This window comes from Henckelia pumila, chromosome 4 (genome assembly GCF_033568475.1).
Source record: "Henckelia pumila isolate YLH828 chromosome 4, ASM3356847v2, whole genome shotgun sequence".
Taxonomy (NCBI): domain Eukaryota; kingdom Viridiplantae; phylum Streptophyta; class Magnoliopsida; order Lamiales; family Gesneriaceae; genus Henckelia; species Henckelia pumila.
This window is the reverse complement of record NC_133123.1, coordinates 16,479,892-16,500,367: the sequence shown is the minus strand read 5'-3', so window position 1 is coordinate 16,500,367 and position 20,476 is coordinate 16,479,892. Positions and strand designations below refer to the sequence as shown.

The following is a 20,476-nucleotide window of genomic DNA, read 5'->3' as shown; positions in this document are numbered from 1 at the left end:
ATCATACAGCATGACCCAAAAAATGAGTGTGCAAATGAACCATCTGCACAGGATTATTAACATAGGAGATGTTCAGTGTGTGGTGAACTTAAGGATGAATAGGAATGCATTTGCACGATTGTGTTACTTGGTAAGTCATGTTGGAGGGTTAGTGGAGGGCAGGTATGTGCGTATTGAAGAGAAAGTCTATGTTCTTGTTTGTACTTGCTCATCACAAGAAAAACCGAGTGGTTGGTCATGACTATGTATGTAGTGGACATACAATCAGCAACCTATTTCATGAAGTGCTGCGATCAATTCTCATGCTACATCCCTTACTACTGGTTAAACCCTCTCCTGTTGATGACACATGCACTAACGACAATTGGAAATGGTTCAAGGTAACTTAGAAATTTTTTACACATTCTCGTTTCTATACTGATTTCTCTATTTTAAAAATTCATACAGATTGTGATGGTACAGGGATGTCTTGGTGCGTTAGACGGAACTTATATCAGTGTAAATGTACCAACCCTAGAAAAAGCACGATATAGAACAAGAAATGGTACAATTTCAGTCAATGTTCTTGGGGTTTGCGACCGTGACATGAAGTTGATATATGCACTTACTGGTTGGGAGGGTTCTGCAGCAGATTCCAGAGTGCTTCGCGATGCCTTGACTGGTGACGATATATTTAAAGTTCCCAGAGGTTCTTCACATTTTGATCTTTTTATGAATACGATACTTTCATATACTAATATTTGGAATTATTGGTTAGATCTGAAAATGTGTTCTCTATATGCATTTTTTTTGGAGATAGTAATTTTTTTCTCGTTTTTAGGTTGTTATTATCTATGTGACAATGGATACGCCAACGTCGAGGGATTTCTGACTCCTTACAGGTGAGTACGTTATCATAGGGATGCTTGGGGAAACCGTGCAATTGGGCCCCAAAATTATAAGGATTTATTCAACTGGAGACACTCTCAAGCTCGAAACGTGATTGAAAGAGCCTTCGGTTTGCTTAAAAAACGTTGGGCCATACTACGAAGCCCCTCTTTCTATCCGTTGAAAACACAAAACAGAATCATATTGGCTTGTATGTTGTTGCATAACTTTGTCAGGACTGAAATGCCCGATGATCCCATTGAGGAATTGAACGATGAGGTTGTCAGTCCAGGCCCTGAGTTACAAGACGATTTCATCAACAGCTTTGAATCATCGGATGTTTGGGATATGTGGAGGGAGAACCTAGCGTTGTCAATGTGGAATAATAATTAGTTGTACTTTGCTCGTGTTAGTGTCAAGTTGTGTGAACCTATTGCTACTAATTCCTTTTAAGCTTGAACTTTTTTCCATGTAATTACTTTGTATGGAATGTTTGTATTCACTAATTCCATATTTGTTTTTTATGTTTCACCAATATTTTGTAGATAAACTGTGTTTGTTAATACAAACATATTTTTGCTATGAATTCACCGTTGGATTGTATTTCAGTTGCTAATAGTACAAGAACATCCACAAGTTCAAATTCATGGAAAGGGGAGCAACTATAGAGAGCTCTGCAGGAAAGGGTAGGAAAACTGATAAGACTAGACGCACTTGGAGTGAACGTGAAGAACAAGTTCTGATACAAGCACTGAAAGAGGCTTCCACGGAAGGTTGGAAGAGCGGTAACGGATTTCGGCCAGGGTACCTAGGCTTTCTTGAAAATCGTTTGAAAGCAGTATTCCCCGAAGCAAATCTGCGTGGTAATCCACATATTCACTCAAAAGTTCACGTGTGGAAGAAGCTTTATGGTGCTCTGGAGGGAATGTTAAGTAAAAGTGGAGTCGGATGGAATGATACTGAAAAGACAATTGAAGCTTCGACCGACATATGGGAAGCACTTATTAAGGTAGTTATTTGAAATAAAAGTCATTTCTTCTAACTTATGCCAATTCACTAACATGTTGTCTTTGTGTTTTCGCAGGCAGACCACAATGTACGTACACTTAGACACAAGAGGTGAACCTATTATCACGAATGGGCAGAAATATTTGGAAAAGATCGGGCAAACGGAGTAGAACGTGATAACTTTCTCTCTACAGTGCACGAAGTCCTTATGATGACACCTGATGTACCAATCAATGCAAGCATGACGTTGGATGATTTGTTTGGTGTACATGAGGGAGGTGCTGAGTCTATGTCTGTATCTATGACACCTTCCTCCATACCAACGGCTACTGGAAAAAATAAAGGTAAGAAACGTAAGCTGCAGGAAGATGATGATGATGATGATGATGTGATTGTAGAGGCCATAATTACTTTTGCTGCATCCACCAAGGACACAAATGACACAATGAAGGAACTTATCAAAGAATTGGCAACAAAGAAACTAAAGGAGGCGGAACAGATGAATCTAATGCAAGACAATGTGCTGAATGCGATGGAAACAATAAATGAGTTAACCGAAGATGAGAAAGTAACTGTTACCGAATTACTGGTGGACAACCCCGCAAAGTTATCATTGTTCTTGCGTTACAAGAATCCTGGAAGATTGAGTTTAGCGAGACGATTGTTAAGGGGAGGGCCATTCTCTGGTTTTTTATGCGGGTTGGAAGATCTGGAATTTTTTGTGCATTTTGAAGACCCCCTGCACCTGATTACAACAGTTCTATGTATAAGATTGCATTTTAGGGGTGCATGGACAGTGTGCATTTTGAAGACCCCCTGCACCTTATGTATAAGATTGCATTATCTGGTTTTTGATGTTGATCTGAAGATTAAGGGTTTTTTTGTGCATTTTGAAGACCCCCGATGGTGGATGCAGTATGTTTATGTAAGGGCTAATTTTGAAGACACCCTGCACCTAATTGCACCAGGTTTATGTATAAGATTGCATTAGGGTCATATTATGTATATAGTTGACCAACATGTACTAGATTGTTGCCACTTTGTCGTGGACAGTATATATAATATTGGTATGCTCTTGTACATGCCTAGATTATTTTGACCTCATATTTGTCTTATTACATACCTTTGAGAATTTAATATATCTGATGATGGTAGAGTTGGTACTTGGCTCCTTTTTTTTTATTGCCTCATACATATATTCTTGACCAGTACTCTTTGGTACAGGATTCATAAATGCAAAATTATATCTAAAAATCCTAAAATATAAGTAATGTACTATCCAGTAATAGCCTTCAAATTCTGATGCGAATGTACTGATAAGAAGACATGATCTCGTTTGCATCATGTTACTCGTTTAGTTATATATTTGTTTAATGAGTGCATACACATATAATCACATCTATTAGGTAGCAACATTACGTACACAAATATACGCTTCATATTGGACCTCCAAAACAGTTAGACCCTATCTTATACTTATGGCGAATTTAACACATCTTTCGGCCATAATAGATCTGACCAAATCATCAAAAATGGTCTTCAAAATACGAGGTCCGGTCACCAAAATAGCTTATACATATGAAGCATATAACTTAAAATGTACCCTACAATGTTATAAAACAAAACAGGAAGTTGATAATTTGGACACACATAAGCAAGACTAGTGAGGAATAAGATCACCAGCTCTTTGGATTCTGCGAGTCGGAGTTCCACGAATCTTCAATGATCACCACTTCATTGTTCTTGCTCCCACCAGTATCTTCGGTGCTCCCAGACTTGTCATCATCAGAAACAGTGAGGTATTCGATATGTGATGGTTCGGATGCCGTGTTGGTGGCCTCGTCTGTTGATTCACTATCAGTTTTATCCTCATCCTCAAGTGAGTCTTCGTCTTCCGAAGACACTAGCTCCACTTTCATATACTCATCTACATCGAAATCTTTATCGTCTTCTGCATCTTCATCATCTGATGAATCACTTGAAACCAGAATGATTTCAACAGGTTCAACCTTCTCGTTGAAGATTTCCTTCGGTTCTTCCTTCTTGTTGTTCGCTGGTACAGAATTGGAGGAGGATGAACTATAAACTGCAGACATGTTTGGAAGAGGAACAGGCAAGCTTCTGGTATCCGTGTTATTCTCCCTGAAGATATATATATATATATCTATAATTATATCAGATGGTGAATAACTTATTAAATGCTCTCTCAACTACCATACTTAAATGAAGGTTATTGAATGAGCCGTAAGCAAAAGAGGAGAAAGTAAATAGGAGGTGACATCAATCATGTATAGGGGTTGCCGATCAGTCATTCATTAAGATTTTGCACTATTTTAAAATCTTTTTATTAAATGTGTGAAGGTTATTAAATGTGTGAAGGTTATTGAATGATCCGTAAGCATAATATTTTGCTTCATGTCAGTTTGGATGCAATTATTCTTTCTGTAGCTGGGACAAATGCCACATTGTTGCTGATCAACTCAAATTAATGAATGAATAAATTTGAACTTTCCAAGCAATCACTGTCTTGAAGAAGCAACAAGTAACAAAACATACATAACATATATTGCAAAAACAAACACAATACAAAGTTGCTGAATTAACATCACAACATTAATTAAAACATGCAGACATCTGTCGGACTTAATATGGTTCCACCTAAGTACAAGTTCTCCCAAGGACAGTATTCAGCTCCAACAAAATAGCTTAAAAGTAGCCTTAAGATAACTACTACGCATGGTCGTTAAAACTAAACGACCGCAACTTTTTCTGAATTGCCTCGGAAATTTCTGCAACCCTCAATGAAAGTTGGCGTTGCTCATTTGCCAACTGTATCTGGGCATCTATAAGTTGGCTCAAGCTCAGATCTCCAGTGGGACTAGTGGTACTTGAACTTGCCGTTGAAGTAGCTGAGTTTGTATTGGGTGCAGAAGAGGCTTGGGTTGACTGACTCTTCTCCATGTACTTAACATAAGCCTTCAATGCCTCATCCCTAGAACGATAAGACTTGTGAGAAGCGTAACTAAAACCGGTAACTTGCAAATCTGTTTCCTCCCATGTAGTATAAATTCCAGGGTTCCGACCTTTGAAAACAACATATGTTTTGCCCTGAAGCGACAACGCAAAATTTTTTAGCGTACGAAATACAATTAGATCCACAACATGAACTCAAGTATAAATTGAAAGTGTCACCATTTAAGATCACCGCTGCAGGTAATTCACTCTTCTAATTATGAAGGCAATGAGATTTAGTACCTGCTTAAGTTCAATATATTATATAAAATAGATGTCAAAACACTATTATATAATAAACCATCAAGGATGAAATGTTGATTTAACTGTCTGCACAAATATTCAAACCAACCTTCATGAAGATATAGTTACATATAAATATAGTTTCGTTCATGGAGAAGTGAAAATGGTGGCATGAAGTTCGATATATTTTAAGTACCCAAAGTATCCAACTTTTCTAACCAGAAAGTTCCCAAATTATCAGACATGTTAACGGTGAGGAAATACATGGATATCGACTAATTACCCCCAACTTCAGTTATCGGAGATTAGGTCAGAGAAGTACTGGACATAATCAAACTCCAAAACAATGTCTAGCTATAACAGTTACAAATCAAAAGAATAAATACTATGATATAATTATTTACCTCTAACATCTGTGTAGCTTGCATTCTAATTGATTCCTAAACTTATGAAATACCTTTAAACAAAGATCCTCAAACAAGCAGCTGCGTTGATAATGAGAATGCTACTATACACCCAAAAGAGGATATAGTAATTACCAATTAACGATCGGGAAAAAGGCGCACCAGATCCGAGCTTCGCAGTAGATCTGGGAGTGAACGAGCAAATCAGTAAAGAATGAGGAACTATCAAGGGTAAGTGAGTGAAACCCTATGGATTTAAGAACGTCAGAAGTGAAGGGTATTTTGGGTAAGTGGTATTTGATATATATATATATATCCTTACTTTTATCATTCACACCAAACGAATGCCCATATGTATTAATTTAATTAATCATTCATACCGAACAACATACATTTAATTCAATACTAAAATTATCCATTCATTGTCCACCAAATAATCAATCCATCGTTTATCCCATCACACGAACTAAACGCACCCTAATAGAAGAGGGTGTCAATTGTCATAAAAACTACACTTAGTATTTTAAGTGAACATCCAAAAAAATCTCTAATTTTACTAATTGAAAATTTTAAGAAAACCAATCAAGAAGGGTAAAAAAAATTAATGTTTCATTTCTTCTATCTCAATTTCTCAACCTCCTGCCTACGTTTATCTCTACTATTGTAATATTTAGTTTTACATCCTCACTCAAAATTAATTTATTTATCTCATCATAAAAAATAAAACAACATATGTTCTTTTATCTTTTTTCACTCAAATTTTTATTTCCATATATTTTAAAATAATGTTAGAGATACAACAAATATCGTGTACAAAGATATTTACAACAATTGTATCTTGAAATTTTGTTATTATATCGCGAGATTTTGTATTCAATGTATCATGAGATTTTGATAAATGAAATTTTTGTACTGAATTTTTTATGTTGTACAAATTGATGTAGAAATTTTGTTGTACATGTAGCATTCCTTTATGTTTTATGTATTACAACTAAACCATGTACAACAAAATTTCTTCATCAATTTGTACAACATAAAAAATTCAGTACAAAAATTTCATTTATCAAAATCTCATGATACATTGAATACAAAATCTCGTTGTTTAGGAGTATAGATTTAAAATGTTCTTATAATCTATACTCGAAAATTTGAAGTGTAGGAAGATGAAGTTTATTGAATTTAACACGAAAAAGTACGTATGATGTTGGAAAGATGATAGGTATATTCAAAGGGTTAATTGTCAATCACTTTCTAAACCAATTTATAACTTATTTATAAATCCCTACATAAATAAAACTTACTTTCAACTCCCTGGAGAGAGAAACTTTTGTTTATAAATACCAATTATACCCTTATCTCTTAAAATTCATAAAAACAAATGAGAGAATGGATAATAATAAAAACAAAACCAATCCAAATAGTATATATATAAAAATTCAAATTAAAATCAAAGAACATAAATCATATCATATACATGCTTATGTTGATACAGGAGCAAGTATGTGTTTAGGAAGCAAACATATACTTCCAAATTATTATTGGAAGAAATATGATAAAGGATTAAAAGTTCGAATAGGAGATGGATCAATAATCATGCTTGATACAGTAGCAGAAAAATTAAAAATAGAAATTGAGGAAACAAAATTTGTAATACCCATTATATACCAAATAGAATCAGGAATGGACATTATAATAGGAAATAACTTTTCAAGAGAATATCTTCCTTTTACACAATTTGAAAATCATATAACTTTAAACAAAGGATCATCAATGATTTATATTCCTAAAATACGAACAGCATTTCGTGTAGGAAATGAAGGATTTACAAAGAATTTTCATAAACGAAATACAAATCCAATAGAACTAAAAATAGAAAATATTTTAACAATTAATCATGAAAAAGAAATCATGAAGAAATTTCATGATATTTGTTCTGAAAATCCTCAGGACAAAATTAAGAAAAGAAAATAATTCATTGCTTCAATAAAACTTAAAGACCCTAATATCACAATCCGTGAAGCACCAAGAAGATGCAACATGGATGATGTAAAAATATTCGAAAAAAAGGTTCAAAAATTACTAAAACTTAAGATAATCATCCCAAGCAAGAGTCCACACTCTTCATCAGTCTTTTATGTCAGTAAGAAAGACACTGATAAGAAAAGAATGGTAATTGATTATCGAAAAATGAATAATGCAACAATTATGGATGGATATTACATCCCAAACAAGAATGATTTACTATCTTATATAGGAGGAATGAAATATTTCTCCAGTTTAGATTGTAAATCAGGATTCTGGCAAATTCAGATATAACCACAAATACAATTACTTACATCATTCAGTTGTCCAAAAGCACAATATCAATGGACTGTATTACCTTTCGGACTTAAACAAGCACCAGGTATCTTTCAAAGATATATGGATGAATCTTTTAAATCATATGTAGATTTTTGTTGTGTTTATATAGATGACATATTAATTTATTCAAAAACACTAGATCAACATTATAAAGACCTCATGACAGTATTAGATATTTGTCATAAAGATGGAATTATACTTTCTGAAAAGAAAGCACAATTGTTTAAAACAATAATAAATTATTTAGGATTACAAATAGAAGATGGAAAACATTGTTTACAACAGCATATACTTAAGAAAATTCACGATTTTCCTAGTGAAATCAAGGATAAAGATCAATTAAGAAGATTTTTAGGATTATTAACTTATTTTGGAAATTACATTAAGAAACTTGCAGAAATCAGAAAACCTCTTCAGGTAAAACTTAAACAAGACTACAAGTGAAAATGGTCTAAAGAAGATACTAATTATATAGATACTATTAAAAAGAAAATAATTAGTAATCTTCCTGAGTTATATTTTCCTTCCAATAAAAATATAATAATAATTGAAACAGACGCTTCAGATGAGTACTGGGAAGCATGTTTAAAAGCTTATACAGGAGAAAGAAATTTAGAAAAACTTACTAAACCAGCTACTAGAAAAAATGAAGAATTATGAAATTATACATCAGGAACTTTTCAAGGTGCACAATTAAATTATCATTCAAATGAAAAAGAATTATTAGCTTTAATATTCACAATTAGGACTTATGAAATTTATCTTATTCCTAAACCATTTTTATAAGAACAGATAATATGAATTTAACATATTTCAAGACAAGGAAAATATCAAGAAATGCAGGGAGAAATGCAGCAAGGCTAATTAGATGGCAATTGGAATTGAACCATTATCAGTTCGAAATCCAACATGTCAAAGGAACGGATAATTCATTACCCGACGCATTAACCAGAGAACTTCATCCAAATTATACTATCCGTAGTAACGAAATAACAAAAGAGATCCTAAGTGATCCAGAAAATGACCACGAGTCATCCAAACATACCTTAGAAAGCATAGAGAATATAAATTGATGAAATGAGATTTATATTCAGAGACATGAATTATTTTATGACTTTCAGTCATCCGAACATGCTTCAGAAAGCATGGAAAATATAAATTGATGAAATGAGATTTATATTCAGAAACATGAATTACTCAATGAGTAAAGACAATCAATCTCATTTATGAAGATTGATTCAATTCTTGCAAAAGAATTTCATAAATGCAATGATACGCATAATAAAACTATTCGAGTTACTCACGAACAAGAGTTAAATTTCTAACCAGTTATATACATATATGTTTTATTGTGCAGGATGGAACAATTAAATCAATTAGAAGAACAATTGATTGACATAGATGAAGAAATTCAGATTCTTCAACAAAGAAAAAAGAATATAAAAGGAAAAATTCAGAGGATTAAAGAAAAGATGACAACATCATCATCATCATCCTCACCAAAAAATCCAATCAAGTTAGCAACTTCATTTAACAAAATAATGGAGATGAATGAAAAACAGTCAGTGGTCACAACCAACACTGATAACCAAGAAAAATAAAAAAAGAAAGAACCGGTGGTCACAGCCAACACCAAGAAAAATGAAAAAAAAAAAAGGACGTTTAAAAGTGCCCTTGAAGCAAGAGAAAGAAAGATGGTCAATCTGCGACCACAAAAACCAATTTTTGAAAAAACAAATTTTTCAAAAAAATTCAAGACTGAATTCTTTGAAACACTAAACTATTTAAGAATAGCCAAACCATCTGCAGAATCTTGGCTACAAACTTGTGACACACAGAGCATATCAAGAGCAAGAACACTGCAAGGTGCTCCAGCGCATGAAGTCGCAAGATTCTTTTCAAATGGATTATTAAGTGGATTGGAAGTCAGTCCCAACAATCAAGAAATAGAACTATTTCCATATCAATTGAGAAATAGTATCATCCAGTTCAAGAAAGCAGTCTTTAAGAACGATCCAGTATTAACATTGAGTATTCACTCAACCCTTCCAGATTGGGATGATAACGAATTCTATCAACCAATGGTATATATTCAATGTCGAAAACAAAAAAACAAGTTCTTATTCGAAGGATCAAATGAAGAGAAACCAGTAATGGATATCTCAACACTTCCTGAGATAAAAATAAAGACATTGATTGACATGATCTCAAAGACATGAAAGATTCATGGAAACTCAAAGGTTAAAATAAATTTTGCAACCAGTAAAATTTTATTAACCACTGGACACAAAGAGACAATCCAAAAGAAATAACAAGCCATGTTAGCTCAATTCGAAGCTCCAATCTATGAAGCAAGAGTTGACATGACCCGAGAAACCCAACAAATGATATGCCAAAAACTAAGAACAATGATTTCCACTCACAAATGTGGACATTGCCAACCCATTCAGACAGATGAAACATCTGTCAAAGAGGACAAACCAGCTGTCAAAGAAGACAAACCAATAAATAAATGATCCGAATGTACCAGTGATTCAGAAAGTGACACAATGTAAAAACAAATGAAATCGTGGACCACACCACATGTGAAAGGCATCCACTCAGATGTAAAATGAGATGTTTTCCATTATGTAGTATGGTCCCCCTCTTCCTTTATTTTTACTACTGTATGCGTTTCTCCACGCCTATAAAAGGAGATGTTTGTGTTGTAAATGAATAAGTGAAGTTTAAGTATCTCTCTCTTCTCAAGTTTCTTACAATCTGGTTCATACAAGACGTATGAAAACTATCAGAAACTAAAAAACATAAAATCAGAAACAAAAATAAGTCTTATGGCTAATAACTAAATAAGCAGGGCGTAAGGAGGATAAGGTTGGAAACCAACCATTGAAGATTCATGGTTAGAGTAAACCTGGAGATCCATAGAGCAAGTACCAGTTGATCAAGTGATCGTTAAGGGAAAGCAAGGATTTGGCCTCTGCTCAAAACCAAGATTCATTCAAACAAGGTAACCTTCCTAAATCTCCTGCAGCCCTTAATTTAAAAAAATAGTCAAAATACATTAATCATGTCATCATCCTTTATAAGAAATGAAAGATTGATAATAAAAAACTGGTTTGAAATAGAAAATGGTCATGAATATGATATATTTCATGAATATCATTTAAATACTTCTGATTTAACCATATTCGAATCAATTTATCAACTAAAATTTGTAATTATAACCTATTAATGGAACCAAACTAATCTGAAAACATTTATCTGTTATAAATGAATCAGATCTGTAAAGCCATGAATGAGAAAATTCATAAGAATTTGAAGAATTCCGCAACCTGGTATCAGAGCGAGGTTAAATAAAGCAGATTATTAATGCCTGGATTAACTTTAGATTTATTTGATAAAATAATCTTACTAAAAGATTTACGTCAAATAGATCAATTATGGAATAAAATAAAAGATCTCCAAACCTTTTATTTCAAAAATCATAAAAAAAAACATTTTTCAAGCAACTGGAAAATGATAATTCAAATTTCTGAAAACGATGAAATTGAAGACATAACAATATGTTATGAATAAGAACAAATTTCGTTATCGAAATCCGATCAACAAAAACAAAATAATAAAAGTAACAATTTTTACTAAATGGAAAATGTATGAAAATACAAAAATGAATATCTTTAATTTATATTCTCAAAATATAAATTTTGATATAGAAAATTGTGAAAACAATTTGAAACATCTTAAAAATTGTCAATCTTCAATTGATAGTTTCGAAGATTTTCAGAATTTATTAGAACAGATAGATTCAACAAAAAGGCTTTTAATAGCTTTAAAAAAATTAAGAAGTTCTATCATCTGTTAAAATGACAAAAATAACAATTCCAAATCAAAATAGTCAGATTGATGAATCTGAAGAGAACCAAGAGTATAATTTGAATATTATATTTAATCAGAATAAGTTTGCTGAGATACAGAAAACAGGGTTTTCTAATTCAAAAACAAATCTAATAGACCAACCAGGAATATTAAGCAAGATTTCAAATTTTATTAATCCTAGAAAAAATTTAATTTATTATTCGATTCGTACAAAAGAACGATCTTGTAAAATAAATAACGAATCAAGGTCTAATACTCTGAAGTTATTAACAACTCAAGATATTGATACCATCATGGCAAAAGCCAGTGAAAAAGAACGATCTGAACTGAAATATGTTCACATTGGAGGAATCGAAATAATAGTATCAGCTCACTACCGAGAAGGAATAGATACACCAATTGAAATCGCAGTTCGTGACAAAAGGATACGTAATTTTGAGGATTCTATCCTTGGAAAAATTGAAGAAAACTTATGTTACAAAAAGATGAAATTTTGTATTTATCCACAATACAATATATCTATTTTTGATAAAAACATAAATAACGTTTTAACATTAGATTATTACTTTTATAGAAATAATCTTATGTTAACAGAAAACCATCCGATCAATATAAACTATGTTGTCGGTTTAGCAATAAGTAATAATTCTCAAACAGGAATAATTTCAACAAAACCAACTATTTCTGTTGAAAGAATGTTTGAAAATATTACAAGAATTGAACACCCTCGAAAAGCATTTATTGAAAAAATAAATCCCTATAAAAGATGGAGTTCAGATGACCTCCAAATCACAAAACAGTCTGTACCAAGAAGATCATTATCATTTGCTAGAAATGATGAAGATATTCTTGAAAATATTGGAACCATGAATCAAAATATTCTTAAAATTAAACAAGCTATTGTTAATGAATCAACCTCATCGCAATGACGTCCTTAATAAAATTAGAAAAAGATCTAGGAGATTTAGAAAATCATATCAATAAGATCAATCTATCAATACAAGAATTAGAGAAGAATTTCAAAGAATATATTGATTTAGCAACGACTAGATTAATAATTGAACAGAAAAGACATAGTAATGAAATATTAAACTATCTTAAAGAAGTTCTTCCAATAGATAAAGGAAAAAGGAAAATGAAAAAAGAACCATCATTCAAAATTGAATAATGGTATAGAAATCCCCTTAGCTATGGCAAACATAAGTATGGAGATGTTTAGTGAAACAGACTCATCTGATTTTGAACAAATAGGAGTAAATACAGAAGAATTATATCATTCACATCAGGAATCAAAACAATACAGAGATATGGATATTTCAGAATCAGAATCTGAAGATGATTCTAGACCACGATTAAATCTACGAACGAATGTAGAAGGTAGTGGTGGAAGAGATGATGAAGAATTTAAATATAACAGAGACCAATACTCTGGATCTTATAAAGATGTTAGAGATATTCTTAGAGAATCAAAAACATCAGAATTTGTGAAACAGAATATCTTAGATTTAGGTTGTTCAACAGCCAAAGAAAGAAAATCAAAGATAGATCATTAGGCAAATGAACTATCAGTACAAATTCAATTAACACCATTATTAGACAAAAGTGAGAATATTCAAGTTTTAACTCATGGGATGATAAAAATGACATTGGTAGGAGCAGTAAGAACTTGGGCTGAAAACCTAGTAATTACTAATCTATCACAAGGAATGACAGGACATCGATATTTTGAACTATTTGTTGATGCCTTGTACCAAGAATTTTTAGGAGTTTCTAATAATGATGCTAATCTGGTAGCTAAGAACATAGAACAAAATAGAGCAATTTTTATTCTAGATAGTATTAAACTATGCAACTTATGTTATCTAGAAGAATTTATATGTGATTATGAAACAAACTATTATCAATTAATAGATGCTGATAAAAAAAAACATTATAAATTAAGTATTTTTAATAAAATACCTAATATACCAATAAATAGTAAAGATGAATTCTTAACTAGCGCTTATGCCAAAACATTAGGAGGAGCTATTAAATTCATTAAAGATGTTATAACAAAGAAATGTCATGAAGTAACATTAAATAAAAGAATATTCAGATCTTACAAACAAAACAATAAACTTTGTTGTGACAAAATGGAATTCACAGTAAAGGAATACGGTTGCAAAACAAACATGTCACACAAACATTTAAAACGACAGAAACAGAATAAATTTAATAAACCTTATAAATCTTTTAATAGAAAATTTATTTCCTATAAGAAAAAGAAATTTAAAAGGAATTTCTTCAGAAAACCTTATAAAAGAAAATTTTATAAAAAATTTGATAACAAAAAACCACCTTGCCCAAAAGGTAAAGGAAAGAACTGCACATGTTGGTTGTGCAATGAAGAAGGTCATTATGCAAATGAATGTCCAAAACGAAACGAAAAGAAAAATAAAGTTAAACTTCTTGAAAAAATATATACTATTGGATTCTATCCAGTAGAAACAATTGAATTTTCATCCGACGATGAAAATATTTATTATCTTGATGAATCAAGTGAATCAGATTTTGAATCCGATTCCACATTTGATAATTCAAGAAATAATAATGATTAAAATAAAGACAAGGACATTTTCGGAAAGACAAAATATATTTAGGGAGTTATCTACAAGTTGCTCATATTCAAACCGAAACAAAAATCAAAGATTTCACGTCAATCTTGATCGGCGTTTGTTTCGAAAAATTGGATTGTCGTTATGTTTTAACGGATTTGATTACAAAATTTGTTAACGAAAAATACGTAACCATCGTAAACACTGGTTCAATTGCGGAAAGTTTAGAATTTTTTTACTATATAATATATTACTAATTTTTATGAAAAAATTAAAATCCCGTGTTTGTTGATAACCACCTATGAAAATTTTTTGAGCTAATAATCTCATATGATTATAGATCTGCAGCATACACACCTCTTTCAGCTAAAAATGACAAAATTACTCCTACTTAAATAAATAATTAATTTAATTTAATTTTATAATGCTATATTTTATTGAATAAAATAATCAAATTTTAGTTGAATAACTATGAAAATTATATATATAATTATTTTATTTTAATATTTTTTATTTGCGAAATATATTTTAATAACAAATTGTATTATTACAATAAATTAAGTAATAAATTTAATTACTTTTAAATAAAATTTAATAATTAAATTAATTGAAGTGATTGTATAAATAAACTTAATTGAAAATATAAGTTAATGGATTGATATTTTAATTTAAATATTTTCAATAAAGAGTGATAAAAAAAAGTTCATAAGAATCATTTAAGAACAGTTTAGTTATTTTTTAGCCGAGAGAGGTGTGTGCTACATATGAATATCTAGAATCACAAGAAGCTACTAATTCATAAAAAATTCATAAAAAATTATCAGCAAACCCGGTTTTACAGGATGATTATGTCATTTCTCCAATTTTTATTAACTTTCAAGCATATAGTAAAATCATTAAATCTTTATCTTTTACTACTACTGTTCCTTGTTTTTCTTTAAAATATATATAAAAAATTTATCTTTCCCTAAGCATAAGATTTCAATGGATTATTTTTTAAACATTCATAATATCATTTCACCATACTTGATGTTAGTAACAAGAAGTTACGAATATTATCTAATATTTTCAATCATGCGACGAATCAAACAGAGCAAGCATAATTTTTATTAATAAATCTCAAACTGCAAAAACAGTACATATTCCAGGGACTGAATTTCTTTCCTTATAAATAACACCACTATACTTCTAACGCCTGTCGCTATCTAAGATACAAATAAATTTTCGAAAACTCCTCGATCCATACCAACAGTAGATATTGGAGTCAAAAATGGTGAACAGCATAAATTTTGAATGCTCTTACTGGCTATCTGTGAAATCTGCATCAATGACGTCACCTTCAGGTCCCTTGTTGGATGATTCTGATGTGCTAGAAGCTCCACCCGGTGCTGGGCCGGTACCAGGGGCAGCGCCTGGTTGGTTGTATAGTGACTGGCCAAGCTGCATAACTTCCTGATTGAGTGCAGCCATAGCGTCCTTTATCGCCTGAGTCGATCCTCCAGATATGACGCTTTTGAGTTCTCCAAGTTTTGCTTCCACCTTCTCTTTTACAGGGGCGGGAACTTTGTCTCCGAGTTCCTTCAACTGCTTCTCTGTTTGGTAAACAACAGAATCGGCCTGATTTTTAGTATCTATGGCATCTCTCTTCTCCTTGTCTTCTTTAGAGAACTTTTCGGCTTCTTTCACCATTCTCTCCACCTGTAGATGTATTCACATTTCATATTACAAGGATTCATCCAAAAAGTAATGTACAAAAGTGTATTCCCTGGAAAGATTATCTTCCAAACTTAATTACCTCATCACTGGGCAACGTACTAGCACCCGTAATGGTAATATCTTGCTTCTTCCCTGTTCCCTTGTCAATGGCGGTGACAGAGAGGATGCCATTGGCATCTATGTCAAATTTGACCTCAATTTGGGGAACCCCACGTGGGGCAGGGGGGATTCCATCTAGACGGAAGCTGCCTACAGATTTGTTGTCCCGAACAAATTCTCTCTCACCTTGAAGGACATTGATCTCGACGCTTGTTTGACCATCAGCAGCTGTTGAAAATACTTCAGATTTTGAGGTTGGCAAGGTGGTATTTCTTGGAATAATCTTTGTCATTACTCCCCCAAGAGTTTCCAACCCCAAAGACAGAGGTGTTACATCCAAAAGGACGATATCACTGACATCTCCCGACAAAACACCAGCCTGGCCAAATAAAATAAAGAGGAAATCAAATCAAACAAACATTACTCGCCCAATAGAAGACAGCTAAAAAAAGGATAAGATGTACTACTTGGACTGCAGCTCCAAGGGCAACAACTTCATCAGGATTCACTGTAACATTTGGGTCCTTTCCAGTCAATTTCTTGACAAGTTCCTGGACAGCTGGAATTCGTGTGGATCCACCTACAAGGATGACCTCATCTAAATCACTGAATGAGAGCTTTGCATCCCTCAAGGAATTCTGAACAGGTGTTTTAAGTCTGAGCATGAAACATATTAACTCGCTTAAGTCAAGTAAAAAGACAGAAAAAGAGGAAAAATATATATATAACCCCAACAAAAAGGATCCAGCTAGAGTGTAAACAGAAAAATGTGAACTGGCAGACATAAAAAAAGATATAGATACAATATTTAAGAGAAGAAGTTAACTCAAGAAAGAAGAAGGTAATCAAAATGCAGTCAAGGCTCACCTGTCAAGCAGGTCTGAGCACAACTCTTCAAACTTCGCCCGCGTGATAGTAGTTTCAATATGTTTGGGGCCATCTGCAGTGGCAGTAATAAACGGCAGACTGACCAAAGGGAAGAAAAACATGGTAAGACTTCATTCACACTAAGAATTGCAAAATAGAGACTTAAGAATTCACACACATTTGAGAGTTCAAAACAATGTCACGAAAACATAAACATGCCTGATATTAGTTTGTGTCAAAGTTGACAGTTCCATTTTAGCTTTTTCTGCCGTTTCAGTCAAGCGCTGAAGGGCTTGTTTGTCCTTCAATAGGTCTATTCCCTCGTCCTTTTTGAAATTTGCAGCGAGCCAATCAACAACTCTCTGGAATTCCAATGGATGTAAAATTATCAGAGCGATAATCAATTAATACAGTAAACCAAAGGTACACATCAGGTAAATGGATCAGTACGAGGGAGACAGGAAAGTTGTCCTCAGTAAATCAAAGAAATATAAACCTTGTCAAAGTCATCACCACCAAGATGTGTATCTCCAGAAGTAGACAGCACCTCGAACACACCATCACCAACCTCAAGAACTAGCATTGCAGCAGAAGCCAAAAAAAAATTATTAAAACACTGCCAAAAACAACAGTTTAAAACCAAAAATAGAACATAACTGCAACACAACCCTTAAATGCTTGTCATTCATAAGTAAAAGCTAAAATACCACAATTATGTCACTCCTAGACTCCTAGTATTTGCTACACAAGCCCACAATGTAAAAAAAACCATTGCAGTCGCTAATACGCGTAATGGATGAACACAATTCAACAGGCTTGAAAGATATTCTCATAAATGCCAATGTAACAAACACACATATACTCTAGCAAACTCGGCTGAAACCTTGTCATGACACATATCAAATAGGTCATTCTGGAAAAAACAAAAACACAAACAAAAAAGTACAAAAATTCAACAGAATTAAAAAGCTCGCACATTGTTCGAACCGAACCATATAGAAAAAATTGCTTAAAACAATCACCAAAAAAGAATGAACTTTGTTGGAGTTTGAGATAAAGGGAATAAAAAAAACGTCCATACCTGAAACATCAAAAGTACCACCTCCAAGGTCAAAAACCAGAATGGTTTCATTATTTTTCTTCTCAAAACCATAGGCCAATGATGCAGCAGTTGGCTCATTTATTATTCGAAGAACCTCCAGTCCAGCAATACGACCAGCATCCTTCGTTGCAGTTCTCTGAGAATCATTAAAGTATGCAGGAACTGTGACCACTGCTTTAGTGACCTTGTCATTCAAAAACTTTGATGCGTCATCCACAAGCTTCCTCAGTACCTAACAACCAAAAATAACAAAAGTCACTAGAGAAAATTAAACCAAATGATCTAATTTTGGCCGTCAAGTATTTGATGAAAAGAAACCCCCGGAATATAATAAATTTATTTTTATATAACCAAAACATGAAAAAGATCAGCAAAATGCCTCTTTCAGAGTTAAAGGATAACGATTCTGCTATTTTGGCTGTAAGCACCAATAGACGCAAACTGTTTAGAGCGAAAACAGTAAGCCTGGAAGGTGCTGAGAAATTGATCTTAGAGAAGAAGATCCAGAAAAGAATAAAGCATATGCCTTTCCAATATGGATACATTCTCTATAAAAAGAAACCATAAATTAATATGCAAATATCAACACACGGAAAATATCAAAAGCAGATGAATCCTGGTAAATTTCCTGGTTAGTCAAAATTACAACAAAGCAGTGAACTTCTCAAGAACAGCCATCTCGCAAGACTACCGCCTCTTAAAGGTCAAGATTATGGGTACCCGCAAATATTGGATGAAAATATGCACTCAAGTTTAGTGAATTTAAAGCAATGTAAATGACTTGAGATGTTTTAAGTCTCTATCAAGATGCATGAAATCAAAACAGAAAAATTCTTGCTTTTATGCTATAATAATAGCAAGGAGCGGACACCTAGAAGAACTGATTGATGAACTCAGAACTCAAAAATTGGGAAAACCAGAAAGCATTACAAATGTAAACTTCACCAACATATTCAACGCATCCAGATTTTCTTCTCAATTCTCAGACATAAAAAGAAATAGCAGTTCACCCTCGAAATTTAAAACAATACATTTAGAGCATAAACCCACGAAGATTTCCATCCACAAGAACTAAATCAGCAACGGAAAAATAAACCAAGAAAGAATTTTTTTAGATAAAAACGGAAATTGTGCGAACATACCTGAGCTGAGATTTCCTCGGCTGCAAACTGCTTCCCAATGGCAGGGCAGTCGAGCTTAACATTCCCATTCTCATCTCTCACCACATGGTACGAAACCTGCTTAGACTCCTCGTCGACTTCTGACATCTTCCTCCCAATAAACCTCTTCACCGAGAAGAAAGTATTTTCAGGATTCACCACCGCCTGGCGCTTAGCAATTTGGCCCACCAGCCTATCACCAGTTTTCGTGTAAGCAACGACAGATGGCGTCGTTCTCTGGCCCTCAGCATTGGTCACAATTGTGGGCTTCCCACCCTCCATCGCAGCCACAGCAGAATTAGTCGTCCCCAGATCAATCCCAACAACTTTCTCCGCGACTACGCGTAGCTGAGAGTTCCTCCGTGAGCTGCCGTTCCTGCCCTTGCTCCGCAACTTCAACCCAAACGACACCGTATTATTGAGCTTCGTTCCGAAAAACACGGTTTTAGCAGAATAATTCCCAGATGTACTAGCAGATGTAAAGTGATTCGTGGCGCCGAGAGCGTGAATTTGAGCTGCGGAGGATGCCATTTCTCACAGTAAAGTACAGAAAAACACCTGGATGTAATCGACTATGTACAAATCAGGTAAAATCGAGTACAAGAGAGATTGAATTTCCTGTTGATCGCAAAAAAAAAAAAATCGAACCCTAGAAATTCAGGGCGAGGGTTTCGAGGTGAGGCTATGGGGAAGAAGATAAAGAGGGGAAGGGGGTTTTTGAGAGAGAAAGTGAGGGTTAGGTGAGGACACGTGTACGATCTGGAAACGTCTTGATTCTTCTTGGGCCGCGCGGACGGAGATTTTTAGCCGTCCATTTTTTGGCTTCAGAATCAGATATTTTCAAGTAATAAAAACAAATAAATTATCTCAATGTTGCAGCTAAGAAATTAATTTTTGAACAACATTACGTGTAATGTACAAAAATTTTATTTTATTAACCTATCATCCACATTTTCTTGCATGGAGAAAATATCTCAATGTTGATCAGTGTTAACTCGTTCAATTTTTTTAAAATCTCAAGGTCTAATTCACATATTTAATTCTTATTATCAGATCAGATGAAATAAACATTTTTTATATTTCACATGGATTTTTTATGCAAAAAACTTTTAATATAACTAATAATTCCTACAAATCTAAAAATTTCTAAAGAAAAATGAACTCGTT

At 33.2% G+C, this 20,476-nt stretch overlaps 1 protein-coding gene across 1 annotated transcript; it reads right to left on the bottom strand.

The window, feature by feature from the left end:
* Positions 1-15,447: 15,447 nt before the first annotated feature.
* Positions 15,448-20,012, bottom strand: LOC140894526 (stromal 70 kDa heat shock-related protein, chloroplastic-like). Its single transcript, XM_073303052.1, has 8 exons — positions 19,292-20,012; positions 18,129-18,381; positions 17,544-17,623; positions 17,267-17,409; positions 17,048-17,146; positions 16,648-16,837; positions 16,161-16,559; positions 15,448-16,063 (listed from the first exon to the last, which is right to left on the bottom strand). Exons 1-8 carry the CDS (start codon positions 19,838-19,840, stop codon positions 15,665-15,667), a joined length of 2,112 nt encoding a protein of 703 aa, XP_073159153.1. The 5' UTR covers positions 19,841-20,012; the 3' UTR covers positions 15,448-15,664.
* Positions 20,013-20,476: the final 464 nt, after the last annotated feature.